The sequence below is a fragment of the Leucoraja erinacea genome, chromosome 6 (assembly GCF_028641065.1).
Source record: "Leucoraja erinacea ecotype New England chromosome 6, Leri_hhj_1, whole genome shotgun sequence".
Classification (NCBI taxonomy): Eukaryota; Metazoa; Chordata; class Chondrichthyes; order Rajiformes; family Rajidae; genus Leucoraja; species Leucoraja erinaceus.
The window spans coordinates 80,566,514-80,585,777 of record NC_073382.1 but is presented as its reverse complement, the minus strand read 5'-3'; the positions used below and the strand labels follow the sequence as shown (position 1 = coordinate 80,585,777).

The 19,264-nt window shown below is 43.0% G+C and overlaps 1 protein-coding gene across 1 annotated transcript in view; it reads right to left on the bottom strand.

Annotated features, from left to right (window-relative positions):
* The window catches only part of myo16 (myosin XVI), a 278,895-nt gene that overhangs the window by 59,061 nt on the left and 200,570 nt on the right, over positions 1 to 19,264 (bottom strand). Inside the window, exons 23-26 of the mRNA XM_055637409.1 lie at positions 17,674 to 17,749; positions 3,253 to 3,431; positions 1,485 to 1,565; positions 297 to 502 (exon numbers count right to left, since the gene is read on the bottom strand). Coding sequence (XP_055493384.1) covers positions 297 to 502; positions 1,485 to 1,565; positions 3,253 to 3,431; positions 17,674 to 17,749 — 542 coding nt within the window. The remainder of the gene's footprint in view (positions 1 to 296; positions 503 to 1,484; positions 1,566 to 3,252; positions 3,432 to 17,673; positions 17,750 to 19,264) is intronic.

The window sequence follows — 19,264 nt, the reverse complement described above, 5'->3', positions numbered from 1 at the left end:
AATGGTGGAACAGGTGGAGGACGATGGCTGACCTTAGTTGAACGTCACAACGGCTGGGAAGGCGGATGAAGGCTGCAGCAGAAAAGGGTCCCCGGTCGTCTTGGACTCCATGCCACTGGATCCTGACCCAGATCTGTCAAGGACCATGTGGAGGATGTCTGTGCACCAGTCTCCCCACGTTGATCAAAGTCACGCACAGGCGTCCTCCATATAGGGAATAGCACTATGGAGATACCCATGGTCAGCCATGACCGAAGGGGGCCTAAAAAACCAGCAGTTATTTGCAGATGACCTACCTTGCGAGAAAGTTGGAGAAAGATAGTCGTACAGGGTATCCATGACGAATCAGCTTCACTATCTCCAGAACACCAATATACTGCAACTGAGCCGAGACGTAGAAGTCATCAAATACGTCTGCCTGTGCTGATGTGTTGGGCTTGATACAGTATACTAAATGAGGTGTTGAATTCTTGAGTTCTCCCATTATATCACAAATCGAGCTCTAGAAAGTACAGTAATTAAGTAGAGATTCAGTACACATTTGAATTCTAAATATCTTAAATGGGTTCTGTTACAGTTTATTTATCTCATTATTCTTCACTGCATATAACAGACTGAATTCAATTTTATTTCTCGGCTCAGGAAGAAATTACATGAAATACTATTGTCTCAAATGTCATCTTGATTCACAATGAAACAATACGCAATAGCTTGCAATATGAATTTGTATTCTAACCTTGTTTATTCTAAACTCTAACAAGGGATATGGGGAGTAGGCCAGGGATATGGGGAGAAGGCAGGCACAGGTTATTGATTGGGGACGATCAGCCATGATCACAATGAATGGCGGTGCTGCCTCGAAGGGCCGAATGGCCTCCTCCTGCACCTATTTTCTATGTTCCTACGTTTCTATGTAATATGTTGCTTTAAAATTTGTAGGTTTAACTGTTTTATTTTCAAAGCCACATCTAAAAATCATTTTTTTTGCAGAGTGGAATATTATGACTTCCAGGTTGAAATCTCTGGTGCAGAAATTCAAATAGGCATTTTGATTGACAAAATCATGGTTTGTGCCAGTCATCTGTTTTCAGTATTTGATGTGCATGTTGTGAATTAATGATATAATTCTCTGTGCAACAATCTTTCGGGAGGTCTTGCCGAAAATCTTTATCCAAATAGTTCCGAACCTAACTTGCAGTTGGATGCAGTCAGGGCAACCGAGTTTTCACAGTCTTGCCCGATCAAAATGAAGGAGTGTGTAACTGACCTGCATCTATCACAACTTTGGTTACCCAGACAAGTGGGTCCCATTAAACTTGCCTGCACTCATTTCATTTTTCTATTTAAGGTCACAATCATAGAGTGAAACAGCATGGAAACAGGCCCTTCGGCCAAACTTGCCGGCCAACATATCAATTTGAGACATTGAAGACAGCTATGCTGTTGCCTAGAGTCATATAGAGATACAGTGTGGACTTACTTACCCTGAGCTGAGCAGCCAAAGTCATGGACCCATCGTGATCAAGACAGGGGAAGAATGTTGTTGCTCTCTTCTTCTTCAGGAACTTTGAGAAAGGAAAATGAATACAATTGTCATCCAAATATCTAGTTCACATGCTGAACAATTGAGCTTAAAATGCTATACAAAAACCAAAATATGACACATATTTGATGTAGCAAATAAAGATAGAAAATAGTGGAAAAACTCAAAAGTTAGCAATATTGGCAGAGAGAAGAGAAGTTAATGTTTCAGGATGCCCTTTCATTACGAAGAGAAAACAATTGAAGATCCAGGTGCAGAAGGATGGAAATTTGGGACGTGGAGAAAATATGATTTTTAAAGTTATTTCCTTCACAGGACATCACAGTTAATTATCTACAACGGTCTTCTGAACAAATCATCTAACTGGGCTTTTTAAGCGCAGGTAAAAGTCAATTTCATGGATGTATGTTCTGTTACTCAAAGGTCAGCCATGATTTAGTTTAGTTTGGTTTAGTTTAGCACAGAAACAGGCCCTTCGGCCCACCGAGTCTACACCGACCAGCGATCCTCGCACATTAACACTATCCTACACACATTAGGGACAATTTACACTTAGACCAAGCCAATTAACCTACAAACCTGTACATCTTTGGAGTGTGGAAGGAAACCAATGATCACGGAAAAAACCCACGCTGTCACGGGGAGAACGTACAAACTGCATACAGACAGCACCCGTAGTCAGGATCAAACCCGGGTCTCTGGTGCTGTAAGTGCTGTAAGGCAGCAACTCTACCGATACACCACTGTGTCATTAAAATGGTGGAGTTCCTTCCTCGGAGAACATGAGTCAACCAGGTGAGTTTTATGAAAATCTGGTTATGGTAAGGTATTGTTTATACTATCTCAGATAGACTGCAAAACAGAAGAGATTCAATTATAATGTCCCAAAATTAAAGGTAGTGGCTATACAACAAGCAGTGAAAATGATCGTGGGTCTGGAGGAAGATGTGTGATGCAGAATTATTACAATTGTCTGCTGTAATCATGAGAAATTTAAAACCAAATTATAAGATGCTGGAAATCTGAAATACCAACAGAAAATGCTGGAAAAAACTCAGCACTTTAGGCATCTTCTGTAGAAGGAGAAACAATTAACGTCCGAATCATGGAGTCATGGAGTCATAGAGTGATATAGTCAGAGAGTGATACAGTGTGGAAACAGGCTTCGGCCCAACTTGCCCACACCGGCCAACATGTGCCAACTACACTCATCCCACTTGCCTGCGCTTGGTCAATATGCCTCCAAACCTGTCAGATCCATGTACCTGTCGAACTGTTTCTTAAACGTTGAGATAGTCCAACCTCAACGACTTCCTCTAGCAGCTCGTTCCATACACCCACCACATTTTGTGTGAAAATGTTACCCTTCAGATTCCTACAAAATCTTTTCCCCTTCAACTTAAATCCATGTCCTCTGGTCCTCGATTCCCCTACTCTGGGCAAGTGACTCTGTGCATCTTCCCGATCCATACCTCTCATGACTTTATACACCTCTGTAAGATCACCTCTCAGCCTCCTGTGCTACAGGGAATAGAGTCCCAGCCTACCCAACCTCTCCCTATAGCTCAGGCCCTCTGGTCCTGGCAACATCCTCACCAAAATGTACAGTATTCCAATAGTTTTTTTTAATGCAAGGTAGATAAGTGTTTTGCTACTACTGTACAGTGGCAGGAGTACGGAGGAATTGGTTAAATGTTGGTTACCCATACCTTGCTGTTAAGCTCCAGGAACTTCTTTAATCCTTTGGTTCGAGATGTAAAGCACACATTCTGAGACAACAGCACAGTTTTCGGTCCTCTGAAACTCATGTGATGTTGAGAGGGTATAAGAGAAGCAGTTTGGGTTCTTTTTCTCTGAAAGATTTGGTGAATAAGGACATTTTCACTGGCTGCAGATTCAATAAAAGACAGCATTATTAATAATACACCTCTAAATGGATTGAAGCCATTGCATGGTGTAGTTCCATTGCTAAGCACCTTAAACTGGTGAATTGGAGCTTATTTCTATGAATAAACTGAATAAATATGGAAAAGCTGTGCACAAACATGTTGTCTCTGTTTTTTTTTTTTTTTGCTGACTGCCTTAAATCTGGTTTAGATTCAGAACAAGACATCTTAATTTACCTTAGAGTGAGATAACGTGGAAATGGCCCCTTCGGCCTAACTTGCCCTCACCAGCCAACATGTCACAGCTACACTGAAGATAGATACAAAAAGCTGGAGTAACTCAGTGGGTCAGACAGCATCTCTGGAGAAAAGGAATAGGTGACGTTTCGGGTCGAGACCCTTCTGCAGACACTAGTCCCACCTGCCCACGTTTGGCCATTATCCCTCAAAACATGCCCAATCCATGTTCATGTCTAAATAACATATTAAATAACCTCTAAGTAACTTCATCAATGTTTCTCTTCATCCTTTATTTTCTAAAGAGGTTCTCAAGTTTTCCCAAACGTTTGTTTCAAATAATTCCTTGCACAATTCTAACAAGTTAAATCTGCATGCTTGCATTCTCTCTAACTCTTCTTAAAGCTGAGTGCCAGAATTATTCACTAATCAGGATGGCCCTAAACATCAAGTATGTCTCATGCGTTTAAACTCCGTACTACAATATTCAAAGCCAAGGATCTTCAATGATTCCTGGGATGTCAGGACTTTCATATGAAGAAAGATTGGATAGACTGAGCTTGTACTCGCTAGAATTTAGAAGATTGAGGGAGGATCTTACAGAAACGTACAAAATTCTTAAGGGGTTGGCCAGGCTAGATGCAGAAAGATTGTTCCCGATGATGGGGAAGTCCAGAACAAGGGGTTGCAGTTTAAGGATAAAGGGGAAATCTTTTAGGACTGAAATGAGAAAAACATTTTTTACACAGAGTGGTGAATCTCTGGAATTATCTGCCACAGAATGGAGTTGAGGCCAGTTCATTGGCTACATTTAAGAGGGAGTTAGATGTGGCCCTTGTGGCTAATGGGATCAGGGGGTATGGAGAGAAAGCAGGTACAGGATACTGAGTTGGATGATCAGCATTGATCATATTGAATGACGGTGCAGGCTCGTAGGGCCGAATGGCCTACTCCTGAACCTATTTTCTATGTTTCTATGGTTCAATGGTTCTTTTTCACCAACTATGCCCTGGACTGTGAAACTCTTAGCTGGCACATCCATAGTCACTTTATCTTGGTACTATTTACAAGAAGAGAAAGTCCACAGTCTGGGTCCACATGTTGACCTCTCTGACTAAAGAAGTTCCTCCTCACATCCTTTCTAAAAGAGCACCCTTTAATTCTGCGGCTATGACCTCTAACTGCTAGATTACCCCACCAGCGGAAACATCCTTTCCACATCCACTCTATCTATACCTTTCATTATTCTGTAAGTTTCAATGAGGTTCTTAACCCCCTTAACATAGAAACATAGCAACATGGAAAATAGGTGCAGGAGGAGGCCATTCGGCCCTTCGAGACAACACCGCCATTCATTGTGATCATGGCTGATTGTTCCCAATCAATAACCCGTGCCTGCCTTCTCCCCATATCCCTTGATTCCGCTAGCCCCTAGAGCTCTATCTAACTCTCTCTTAAATCCATACAGTGATTTGGCCTACACTCCCCTCTGTGGCAGGGAATTCCACAAATCCATAACTCTCTGGATGAAAAAGCTTTTTCTCACCTCAGTCCTAAATGGCCTCCCCTTTATTCTAAGACTGTGGCCCCTGGTTCTGGACTCGCTCAACATTGGGAACATTTTTCCTGCATCTAGCTTGTCCAGTCCTTTTAAAATTTTATATGTTTCTATAAGATTCATATATTCATTATATATATTCATAAGAATATTTATTTATTCAATATCTCGTGGTAGCTGTGAGATTGATGAGTGGTACAATATTTATAAATTGAAAGTGTACAATAAGTTAGTATCTACATGTTTTTTTTTAAAACACACACACAATGCTACATAATAATTGGACATTGCTACATACATCCTTCTAAACTTCAGTGAATGCAAGAGGCATACCCTCCCCATCCCAGCTCACCCTCAGCCCTCTGGCTCCTCCTATTCCTTTCTTCTTCCCGCCCCCCCCACCCCCCCCACCCTGCATCAGTCTGAAGAAGGGTTTCGGCCTGAAATGTTGCCTATTTCCTTTGCTCCATAGATGCTGCCGCACCCACTGAGTTTCTCCAGCACTTTTGTCTACCTCCAGTGAATACAAGCCTAGTCTTTTCAACCTTTCCTCATATGACAGTCCCGCCATCCCAGGGATCAATCTTGTGAACCTACGCTGCACCTTAACCTTCTAAACGCCAACGTGTAGAGGCTCAGTGCTGGCAAATGCTCATCATATGCTAACCCACACAGCCCTGGAATCATTCTTGTAAAATTGAGACAAGAGTTGTATGTAGTACAAATGGATTAAGAGTGCCAGCCTCTCTTGCAATATCTCACAGATATTGATAACTATGTCAAATGTTAATGTTAATCAGGCAGCTTTTATGGTTGTTTTCCAAGAAACACATTCATGTTAATTTATGATGGAAAATTGTAACCACTATCGTGAATCCACTAAGATAATCACGCCGTTTGACTGATTAGCCATGCTGGAGACACTTTTCGATCATTGATTTAAATTTACAATTCCAGAATGTTGATTGTATGAAATTCTCAGAATACATGAATACAAAATTGTGCATATAAAAAAAACGAAATATTCAAATTGCACAAATGAAAATATAAAAGTAATTATAAATAAATTTGTATGGCAGTGAATATTATTTATAATAATACTAATAATAATAATAAATTTTATTTATGGGCGCCTTTCAAGAGTCTCAAGGACACCTTACAAAAATTTAGCAGGTAGAGGAAAAACATGTAAGGGGAATGAAATAAATAGTAGAGACATGACTAGTACACAAAGTAAATACAGAATTCAATACAAAACACAGTATGAGGCAATTAATGCGCAGATGAAAAGTGACGGCACGTGGGGCTAAGGATAGGCAGAGGTGAAGAGATGGGTCTTGAGGCAGGACTGGAAGATGGTGAGGGACACGGAATTATGGATCAGTTGGGGGAGGGAGTCCAAGAGCCTGGGAGCTGCCCTGGGGCTGTCCCCAAAACTGCGGAGGTTGGACTTGTGGATGGAGAGGAGACCAGCTGATGTGGATCTGAGGGACCGTGAGGGTTGGTAGGGGGAGAGGAGGTCAGTGAGATATGGGGGGAGCCAGATGGTGGAGGGCTTTGTAGGTGAGGATCAGGATTTTGTAGGTGATCCGGTGGGAGATGGGAAGCCAGTGAAGTTGTTTGAGGACTGGAGTGATGTGATGCCAGGATTTGGTGTGGGTGATGAGTCGGGCGGCTGCGTTCTGGACCAGTTGGAGTCGGTTGATGTAGGTGGAGCTGATGCCAAGGAGAAGTGAGTTGCAATAGTCCAGTCGGCAGGAGATGAAGGCATGGATGAGTCTTTCAGCAGAGGGCGGTGTAAGAGAGGGTCTGAGTTTGGCGATGTTGCGGAGATGAAAGAAGGAGGTTTTAATGACATGGCGGATGTGAGGCTCAAGGGAGAGGGTGGAATCAAAGATCACGCCAAGGTTGCGGGCCTGGGGAGATGGGGAGATAGTGGTGCCGTCGATGGTGAGAGTGGGGTTATTGATTTTGTTGAGTGTGGCTTTGGAGCCTATGAGGAGGAATTCTGTCTTATCGCTGTTGAGTTTGAGGAAATTATGTTGCATCCAGGTTTTTATAGCTGACAAACAGGAATTGATATGGGAGAGGTGGGGGTTGTGGGGGGATTTGGTGCTAAGGTAGATCTGGGTGTCATCAGTGTAACAGTGGAAGTCCAGAATGAAGTGGCGGAGTATTTTCAATCATCTCTTATTGCACTTCTTTCAAGTCCATCTGTTACAAATGTTGACATCGCTGTCACTGTTCATCCTGAAAACGATGCAAACTTCCGGCACCTTATTGCACTCAACAAAAAAAATGTATTAAGCTATGATGATCATAGAAACATAGAAAATAGGTGATGGAGTAAGCCTTTCAGTCCTTCGAGCCAAAATCAGTACCCCGTTCCTGCTTTTTCCCCATAACCCTTGATTTGGTTAATCTAACTCGCTCTTGAAAACATTGGTTTCCCATGGATTTGTTATATTATTCTATTATTTGAAATACAAGTGCAAACTTAAAATAGTAGACAGCATAAGTTTAAGGTGTGAGGGAGAAACAAGGAGATGTGTAGACCAATTTGTTTGAAGAGAGTTGTGTGTGAACGTTAACCCCCAGCCAGCATTGATCCACTGCAGTTTGCTGACCATCGCAACAGGACCACAGCAGATGCCATCTCCTTGACCCTAAACACATCTCTCGAACACCTAGATGACAAGAACCACGATGTTAGTCACCTATTTATGGATGACAGCTCTACCATCAATGTCATAATCCCATCCAATCTCATCTCCAAACACTTGCACCTAGAAATCAGCACCCCCCCCCCCCCCCCCCCTCTGCCACTGGATCTCCAATATTTTTACCCAAAGGCCTCAATCAGTGAGCATTGGCAACAACGCCTCCTCCTCAATAATTCTCAAAACCCGAGCCCCCATAAGGATGTGTTCTCAGTCCCCTATAATGACCATACGGCCATATCTGGCTCTAACTCCATCTACAATTTTGCAGATGATAACATTGGGGTGTGCCGAATCAAGAATAATGACGAGAAAGAATACAGGATGGAGATAGAGAACTTTGTGATGTCAGCACAATAACCTCTCCCTCGACTTCAGCAAGACAAAGAGGCTCATGTTATCGACCTCCCCGTGGTGAGCCCTGTCAACTGACCTCAGTCAGGCGAACGACAATGAACATGTCAGCAGCAGCGCCGCAGCTTGGCGCCAACCCGAAGCATGCACCTTTTTAGGGCGGGCACCCACGGGTGTCGGACCGGATGGCATCACCCTGCTGCAGACTTCTGCTGCCTCAAACGCAAGAAGAAGAAGCAAGACGAAGGGACTAGTTATTGACTTCAGGAAGTATAGTGGAGTACATGCACCAATTAGCATCAATGGCGCAGTAGTGAAATTGGTTGAGAGGTTCAAATTCTTTGGCTCTAATATTACCATGGATCTGATGTGTACAAACCACATTGATGTGACAGCCAAGGAAGCACACCAGCGCCTCTACTTCCCGAGTAATCAGAAGAAATTCAGCATGTCTCCAGTGACTTTTGCAAACTTTACCATAGAAAGCATACTATTGGTTTGCATCACAACTTGGTTTGGGAACAGCTCTGTCAAGGACTGCAAGAAATTGCAGAGATTTGTAGATGTAGTCCAGTCCATCACACAGTCCAAATGTTCCACCATTGACCCATCTACACTTCACGCTGCCTCAGAAAAGAAGACAAGACATGTCCCCCGCTGGTCATTCCTCCTTCTCCCTGCTCTTGTCTGGCAGAAGGTAGAAACGTTTGCAAGCATCAGTACAGATTCTTCCCCTCTGTTATCAGGCTTCTGAACAGTCCTTCCAGAAGCTAGGGAACCGTCCGATTCACCTCCACCCCATTGAGGCCTTTGCACTTTGTTTATGAAATTCACGCACCATGACTGATTCCTGGGATGTCAGGACTTTCATATGAAGAAAGACTGGATAGACTCGGCTTGAACCCACTAGAATTTAGAAGATTGAGGGGGGATCTTATAGAAACTTACAAATTTCTTATGGGGTTGGACAGGCTAGATGCAGGAAGATTGTTCCCGATGTTGGGGAAGTCCAGAACAAGGGGTCACAGTTTAAGGATAAGGGGGAAATATTTTAGGACCGAGATGAGGAAAAGATTTTTCACACAGAGAGTGGTGAATCTCTGGAATTCTCTGCCACAGAAGGTAGTTGAGGCCAGTTCATTGGCTATATTTAAGAGGGAGTTAGATGTGGCCCTTGTGGCTAAAGGGATCAGGGGGTATGGAGAAAAGGCAGGTACAGGATACCGAGTTGGATGATCAGCCATGATCACATTGAATGGAGGTGCAGGCTCGAAGGGCCGAATGGCCTACTCCTGCACCTATTTTCTATGTTTCTATGTTTCTATGAGCCTCAATGCTGAGTATATCCTGCATTCCGTATCTTCCCTTTGCTCTGTCTATTGTACTTGCATTTGACTTGAGTGCGTTTATGTAGGGTATATCTGTTCTGTTTGGATAGCATGCAAAATAAAGCTCTTCGCTGTACCTTTGTACATGTGACAAGAATGGACTTTAAACTAAGACTGACGTATGCTGCCGGGGGCGGGGGGTGGAGGAAGCAGACAGGATAATAGCCATGTTTAAGAAGGAACTGCAGATGCTGGAAAATCGAAGGTTGACAAAAATGCTGGAGAAACTCAGCGGGTGAGGCAGCATCTATGGAGCGAAGGAAATAGGCAATGTTTCGGGCCAAAGGATAATTGCCATTGTGACTTTTGGAATATACAGTGTTATGGATGGAAATGGATCATGTGCAGGCAGAAGGAGTTAGTTTAGTTTTGCACCATACACTTAAGGTGCGAAACTAAAGTGTTCCTTATTTTGGATAAGGAAATATTATTTTGTTATAATATTTCTTATAATATTCCTTATAATTATCTCTTTCTTATCTCTTCATCTCCCTCTCCCCTGACTCTCAGTATGAAAAAGGGTCTCAGCCTGAAACATCACCCATTCCTTCTCTCCAGAGATGCTGCCTGTCCTGTTGAGTTACTTTAGCATTTTGCGTCTACCTTCAGTTGCGTCTACCCAGCATCTGCATTTCTTTCTTACACAGTTTAATTTGGCATTGTGTTTGGAACAGACATCGTGAGCCATAGTGTGCTGTGTTCCTGTGCTGCACTGTTCTATGTCTTATAATAAAGTGATCTGTAAATCAAGGTTTCAAACATGCAAGTCAGCAGCTCACTAGCATCTTGCCATGGGCAACTAGAGAAGCCAAATAAACAATGACCTTGCCACTGAGCCATAGCCCTTTTATCCACTCTGCAAGTGATTAAATCATGTGGATTATTAAAACAAAAAATCGATTAATATTCATGTTAGCTGAATTCAACTGTGGCTCAACTATTAAGATAAGGATGAACGAGGGGTATAATTTACTTGGATTTTGCCAAGGTCTTTGAGTCACAGGTTGCAAACTAATCAATTGAGAATCCCACGGGGTCCATCAGAAAGTAGCTATTTAGATTAAAAATTGATTTAGTAGCAGAAAGCAAGAGGTAATATTTGATGGGAAATTTGGTGAACTTTACAATGTAGCGGGATAACACACATAAGTGCTCTGGGCTTAAAAGTAGGGCCATCTTCAATAAATTTGCAAATGACACCAAAATTGGACCGCAGAAAGGAATAAATGGGCTGGTCATGTGAAGTGGTAAACGCCATTCAGTCTGGAGAAACTGGATTCTACAGTACGTTGATTGGTGACTTTTTGGACCAACTAGAGGATTTCTGTGCCCAGGGTAGACACAAATGCTGGAGAAACTCAGCAGGCGAGGCAGCATCTATGGAGAGAAGGAATTGGCGATGTTTCGGATAGAGACCCTTCTTCAGACTGATGTCTGGGGAGGGGGTAGGACAAAGAAAGAATGTAGGCAGAGACAGTGGGGCTAGTGGGATTACTGGGATGGGGGGAGGGTATGAAGAATGAAAGCAAGGGCTACCTGAAGTTATAGAGTAGTCAACGTTCATAATGCTGGGATGCAAACTACCCAAGCAAAATGTGAGGTGCTGTTCCTCCAATTTTCGGAGGAGGCCCAGGACACAAAGGTCAGATTGGGAATGGGTGGGGGAGTTGAAGTGCTGTGTCACCGGGACATCACCTTGGTTAAGATGGATTAAAACATGTCTGTGCCCAGGACTTCCATGAAAAACTGGAGAGAGATCGTGCATGCAAGGTCAAGACTGATGAAGAGATCTGCTAATCCTGTCCTATTCTCCTAAAACAGCATAATAACACTCACGTTTATCCTGAAATGTTGACAATTCCTCCCCCCACTCCTACCCCCTCCCCGACTGATGATACTTGACCCATTGAGGTTCTGCAGTTTGTGTTTTGATCCAGATTCATGCATTTGCAGTCTCTTACTTCTCAGATGTTGTTCCATTCTTTACACTTGCCAAAAAAATACACAAGGCCTGAACCGAGTGGATGTGGAGAGCATGTTTCCACTAGTGGGAGAGTCTAGGACCAGAGGTCATAGCCTCGGAATTAAAAGGACGTTCCTTTTGGAAGGAGATGAGGAGGAATTTATTTAGTCAGAGGGTTGTGAATATGTGGAATTCATTGCCACAGAAGGCTATGGAGGCCAAGTCAATAAATATTTTTAAGGCAGAGATAAATAGATTATTGAAAAGTATGGGTGTCAGAAGTTATGGGGAGAAGGCAGGAGAATGGGGTTAAGAGGGAGAGATAGATCAGCCATGATTGAATGGTGGAGTAGTCTTGATGGGCTGAATGGCCTCATTCTGCTCCGATCACGTGAACTTATGATCATCATCAATCATGGCTTACAGCTAAACTTCATGGGCATAACCACTTCCTCTGTGGCCCTGTGATAGTAAGACCATGCAGCCCGCATCATCAATGACAAAGCTCAACTATCTCTTGTTAGGTCATAAGATCATAAGGGATAGGAGAAGAATTAGGCCATTCAGCCCATAAAGTCTACCTCGCCATTCAATCATGGCTGATCTATCTCACCCTCTTAACTCCATTCTCCTGCTTTCTCCCCATAATCCCTGACACCCATACACCAGTTGACACCCTGACACCAGTAGAATTTGATTTTAGACCAGGTCAAGTACTTAAATCTTTACACACAGAGGAATTATATTGCAGATGATTCAGTGACTGTAAAGACATTCTGAACATTGATGGGAACATGAATGGAGTCAGAAATGAGTTGTAGTTCCAAATCTCCCAGACTAATCTCTCAGGCCTGATCAGATATATCCGACGACACTGTGGGAAGCTAGAGATGAAATTGTGGGCACTCTGGCTGAGATATTCTGGTCCTCTATGTTGAATATATTTTCAGTATCTCTTTTGGGTATTGTGTAGGAAGGAACTGCAGATGCTGGCTTAAACCAAAGATAGGCACAAAAAGCTGGAGTAACTCAGCAGGACAGGCAGCATTTCCGGAGAGAAGGAATGAGTTCTGACCCGAAACATCACCCATTTCTTCTCTCCAGAGACACTGTCTGTCCCGCTGAGTTACTCCAGCTTTTTGTGTCTGTGTCTAAGCAGTAGCGTCTCATGGGAAAGATGTGTGAATTACTGGAGGGGGCTACTCCAACGAATTCATTTTTCATTCATTAGACCATGTGTTAGAAACTTTCAATTATGAAATTAACTGTTTATTCTTTGTTGTCTTTTAGCTACTTACAAAGTTTTAAACAAAGGAGAGGTGCAAGCATGCCGTTTGGTTTTGTCTTAACTATTTTTGAAGTCTCTTTCGTTTTTCCCTATTTCTTTCCTTTTTAATTGATTTCAAGATAGACCCGGATTCCACGGTGGCTATGTGGAATCCAGGTTAAAGTGTGAGAAATGTGAGAGTGTCTATTCTGGAAAATTTCAGAAAGAAATTGGTATATAGGGAGTTGTGAATAGCATACATTTGCACTAGCGATTTGAAATTGATATTTTCAGAGAACAATAGGAGAATTATCTTAAACATTAATAGACACAAAAAGCTGGAGTAACTCAGTGGGATAGGTAGCATCTCTGGAGAGAAGGAACGGGTAACTTTTCGGGTCGAGACCCTTCTTCAGACTAGTTAGGGATAACGGAAACAAGAGATATAGATGATGATAAGGAGAGTTAAAGATCAATAAATGAAAGATATACAAAAACATAACGATGATAAACGGAACAGGTCATTGATAGCTGTTCAAGAAGAAACTGCAGATGCTGGAAAATCGAAGGTAGACTAAAATGCTGGAGGAACTCATCAGGTGAGACAGTATAGATGCTGCCTCACCTGCTGAGTTTCTCCAGCATTTTTGTCTACCAGGTCATTGTTAGCTGTTTGTTGGGTGAAAATGAGAAGCTGATGTGACTTGGATGGGGTTAAATATTGCTTTTCTTAACACCAATATATTTCCAAAGGGTTTAAAGATATTGCTCAAGAGTTACAGATTATTGAATTTGAATTTTTGTGTTTTTTCGGAAATATGTTTGTTTTGACGTAATCATGGTGTCAGTCTCGTAAAATGAAAATAAACAGGCAAAATTCCTGACTCCAGCATTTTGTGTCTATCTTCGGTTTAAACTAGCATCTGCAATTCCTTTCTACACACAAGGTCAGTGTGGGAATGGGAAGGGAATTAAAGTGTATGGCAACTGAGAGATCAGGTCAATCCAGGTGACAAAAAGGGAGTTTGAGGGAACTCATGTGAGGAGGGAAACATTCAAGAGTGAAAGCAGAATTGGAGGATAAACACATGAGGGCATTTAAAAAAAACACAAACAAGCCCTGACCCTCTCCCCTGCAATGGGACTCCTAGATTTGGCTAAACCCTTTCATCTGTACTGTGATAATGAGAGATGGTACTATACAGCTGCAGTCACACACAAACATGCTGACAGAATGAGGCCAGTTGTATACTATTCAACTTGACAAAGTCTAGTGGTGGCTGGGATGCACTGGTGTGCTCAAGTACTCAACTGTGTGACATGGGCAGTGGAAATCCTAGAACCCATCACACTGAGGGGGACTTTAGTTTTATACTCTCCCAGTAGTATATTACAACTATTAGAGGCTGAAGGCAGGGTCAGATGATGAGAAAAATGGGAGTGTATAGCCTGCTGACCAAAATATACAGATGGATTTCACAAGACTATGGCCCTCGTCTCAAAATATGTAATTCATTGTCAGAGATAGCTGTGGAGGCCAAGTCTTTAGGTATTTTTAAAGCGGAGATTGACAAATTCTTGATTTGTACGGGTGTCAGGGGTTATGGGAAGAAGGTAGGAGAATAGGTTTGGAGGGAAAGATAGATCAGCCATGATTGAATGGCAGAGTAGACTTTATAGGCCGAATGGCCTAATTCTGGTCCACAAACTTATGAACTTATGAACTATGGACCTACCCAGAAGAAATAATGATGGATATGATAGAATCTGATTTTTTTTAGATTAACAGGGTGGAAACAGATCCTTCAGCCCACTGAGTCCATGCCAACCAGTAATCACCCATGCACTAGTTCTATCTTCCACACTGGGGACAATTGGCAGAAGGCAATTAACCTAGGCACCAACACGTCTTTGGATTATGGAACAGCCAGCACCCGTAGTCAGGATCAAACCAAGGTTTCTGTGCTGTAAGACTTTCTCTGCACCACTGTTATGGATATACGCAATCTATGTATTGTAAAGTTGCAATTTATGTAAAAACGGATGCTTCTTTCAGGAGTGCTGCTCTATCACGGGTATGGTATAAAATGGTATAAAAAGAATGGCCGGAAGTGTACTCAACCGGGTCACAATGTCCCAATCCAAGGTCTCGCGAGACAGATCACAATCGGAGACAAGAAACAGGACATTAATTTAGGAAGGAGATGAGGATAAGTTTATTTAATCAGAGGGCGGTGTATCTGTGGCATTCTTTGCTACAGAAGGCTGTGGACGTCAAGTCAGTGGATATTTCTAAGGCAGAGATAGATAGATTCTTGATTAGTATGGGTGTCAGAGGTTATGGGGAGAAGGCAGGAGAACGTGGTTAGGAGGGAGAGATAGATCAGCCATGATTGAATGGCGGAGTGGACTTGATGGGCCAAATGGCCTAACTCTACTACTATCACTTATGACCTTATCACAAGGAATTGATGGTATTGATGAATGAACATTTGATAAAAGTAAACTTTGTTTTGCTGCAAAATGACTCGAATGAGACATTTTGAGGAAATGTATTACAACCAAACTTCCACCAACACCACACCTCCATGTTGATTGGGAGACACTAATGAAGGAGGGTGAGATGGTCATTCATTAATGGTCTGAGAGTACCCACGAGTATTCGGAAGCTTGGCAGAGAAGCAGAGGACATTTTGAAAAAAATGGAAGGTGGGAAAGAGCCTGGAACTGTGGATCGGATGCTAATATGTAACCATTGATTAGGATTTTAAGCATTTGCACAGTTTTTGATTGCAATTGTTTCGATTTTTTAAATTTTGGTATATATAGTAAATATAGTAAGTTGCAAACCCTACATTGGTCAACCAGGTAGGAAGAGAGAAAAACAGGTCTTGATTGGTATCAGAAGGTATATTAAATGCCGTGATTTAATATGGCATAGTTGGATATGGTCAAGTGCCAAGAGAGGGAATCTGATGAAGAAAGTCTGAAAATCAGTTTTTCAGGAAATATAATATAATTTATTCAGCTTCTGTGTTTGGAAGTAACCTGCCAGCAATATTTATACAATAAGAACATGAATCCAGGCAATATTGCTTTTTTTTGCTATTTTTAATATAAACTCATTTAGAACTAGGGTGGCATGGTGAAGCAGCTGTAGAGTTGCTGCCTTACAGTGCTTACAGTGTCAGAGACCCGGGTTCGATCCTGTCTATGGGTGCTGTCTGTGCGGAGTTTGTATGTTCTCCCTGTGACACTGTGGGTTTTCTCCAAGAGCTAAGGTTTCCGCCCACATTCCAAAGACATACTGGTGTGTAGGTTAATTGGTTTGGTATATATTTAAAAAATGTCCCCTAGTCTATGAACGGTGCGACCGACGTCGCAGCGGCCTCTGCAGTCTGTCTGTTTTTTAAATTTTTTTTGTCCTGTTGAGGGTTTAGTTTGTAGCGGGTTTTTAAATGTGTATATGTGGGGGGTGGGTGGTGGTTGGGGGAAACTTTTAAATCTCTTCCCTGCATGGAGACCCGATTTTTTCCCTGTCGGGTCTCCGTTGCCGTTGGGGCCTAGCGCCGTGGAGCGGCCTCCAACCGGAACGACCTGGAGGCTCAAGTCACGGAGCCTGTGGAGCTGTGGAGCTGTGGAGCAGTGGAGCAGTGTGGAGCGGTGGAGCGGTGGAGCTGTGGAGCGGTGGAGCTGTGGAGCGGTGGAGCTGTGGAGCTGTGGAGCTGTGGAGCTGTGGAGCTGTGGAGCTGTGGAGCTGTGGAGCGGTGGAGCTGTGGAGCGGTGGAGCTGTGGAGCGGTGGAGCTGTGGAGCGGTGGAGCTGTGGAGCTGTGGCTGTGGAGCTGTGGAGCGGTGGAGCTGTGGAGCGGTGGAGCTGCAGAGCTATCTCCGTGGAGCTGGCCAGCTTTGGAGCGTGGAGAGCTGCGGTGGCGTGCTGCTGCGACCCGACTCCGGTGGATGGTGACACCGGGAGCTCACGGGTCCCCGGTGGGAGACTGCTTCGTGGGGCACCGGCAATGGCGACTTCTCCCGCCCGAATTGTGGGGTTGAGAGTGACCTGCAGCGGGGCCTTACAACGCCCAGCATGGCTTTAATTTGCCACGGACTTGCTAGCGCCCGCCAGGGGCTCCAACACCAAGACCCGGGGCAGGGCCTTACATCGCCCGGCATGGCTTTGAGTGGCCGCGGACTTGCTAGCGCCCGCCGGGGGCTTTGACCTCGACTTCGGGAGAGGAATGGAGAGCAGGGGAGAGACAAGACTTTGCCTTCCATCATAGTGAGGAGGAGATTCACTGTGATGGATGTTTGTGTAAATTGTGTTGGTGTGTGTCTTGGTTCTTTTCTTGTATGGCTGCAGAAACCAAATTTCGTTTGAACCTCATGTGAGGTTCAAATGACAAATAAAAGGTATTGTATTGTATTGTATGATAGATAGTGTTAATGTGCGGGGATCGCTGGTCGGTGCGGACTCGGGCTGAAGGACCTGTTTCCGCGCTGTATCTCTAAACTAAACTAAACTACTATTGTTGTTTGCTCAGGCTGTGCATGTAAAGAAGTCTTGTCTACCATGTAGGCAGGGAAGAATGTTTGGACTATTTCAATGAATACACTTCAGGGATTACATTCTGCAGAATGAGATTGAAAAGAAATGAATTATGTAGTGAAAATCAAGATTAATTAGTTACTTAATTTATAGTAATGAAGACTCCCTGAATTTAATGCATTCAATAGTTTGTATAAAAATATACACACGCACCTTTCATAACAATGAGGAGGTTTTGTGAAAGTGACGTTTTGTTCTTTTCAGCAGCTCCTGTTAAATTATATGTTACCTGTTGTGAAACAAAAGATTGCACACCATTTCATCAATTTCTCATAACTTAAAGACATCTACGCATTTTTACACTTACAACTATCTTCATGCTTTATTGTTCAGATGAAGATGATGAGACAATTCTCTCTAACAGGAGCAATTGCAAATATGACTGAAATGAATGAATTATCTGGACATGTTTAGTGAAGCCAGTGGAAACTATTCACATTGATTCATCATTAGCCTTCTATTTACGTAGCCCTTTTCTGCTTCCGAAGTATTTTAATATAATTATGATCGGAACCGCACCTTAGGAAATGTTTAAGGAACATTAAGGTGAAGCTGAGCCAATTTAATGCAAGGGTAATGCCATTAAGTGGGAAAGGGTGCAAAAGAGGATGTTACCTGGGGTTGTGGGCTTAAGTAATAATAAGGAGAGGTTGAATAGGCTGGGACCATTTTCTTTGGAGCATAAGAGGCTGAGGGGTGACTTTATGAAGGTGCATAAGATCACGAGGTTTATGCTGTTTTACACTGTATAGAGGATTCAAAAACTAGAGGAAATAGGCTTAAAGATGAGAGGGAAGCGAGTTAAGATGGTCCTCGGACAACTTCTTCACTCAGGGGGTTGTCCGCATCTCATCCATCTCATGTGCCTCCACGCATATAGGTTCTTCCTGATCTTAAGGGGCCCTTTTCTCTCTAGTTAGTATTTTTTACCTTAATGTACGTATATTTTCTTTGGATTTCCTACTACCTTACCTGCCAAGCTATCTCATGTCTGCTTTTTACACAGATTTCCAGTCAGAATAACATCCATCCACCACTGCCCTTTGCCCCCACTTACCAAACCGACTTTGAAACCAGTTTTCCATTGTGTCTCGGAGACCTTCTGGCCAAGCTACTTTGCAGAATTCTGTCAAATTCCTTACCAAAGTTCACACAGATCACACCTACTGCTCTGCCTTCATCAATCTTAATTAAGCTTTATCAAAGCCCCAAAAAACTCTAATCAGATTCTTGAGACCTCATCACTCCTGTACCAAACCGTGCTAATTATTTCTCATTACTCCCTGTCACAAAGTCATAGAAGCCAAACAGCATGGGAGCAGGCCCTTCAGCCCGATTTTCTGAACGGCCAACTTGACCCATCGACACTATTCCCATCTGCATGTGTTTGGCCTATATCCCTCAAAACCTGTCTTATCCATGTACATTGTGTAGGTAAGGACTGCTTGCATTCAATTCCTTTTTCTTTTTGACTAAATCGACAACCTCTTTGGTCATCTAAGGTTCCTTCCCTTTGCCATACTTGTCCCCTTCCTCAATGGAACATGCTGGTTCTGAACATTGATCAACTGGCCTTTAAACAACTCTCACATGTCTGATCTGGTCTTGCCCAAGAACAATTGTTCTTATGTACCCTCCCGAGCTCCTGCCTAATAACATTGTATAGTTTAGGAAGGAACCGCAGATGCTGGTTTAAACCGAAGATAGACACAAAAAGCTGGAGTAATTCAACGGGTCAGGCAGC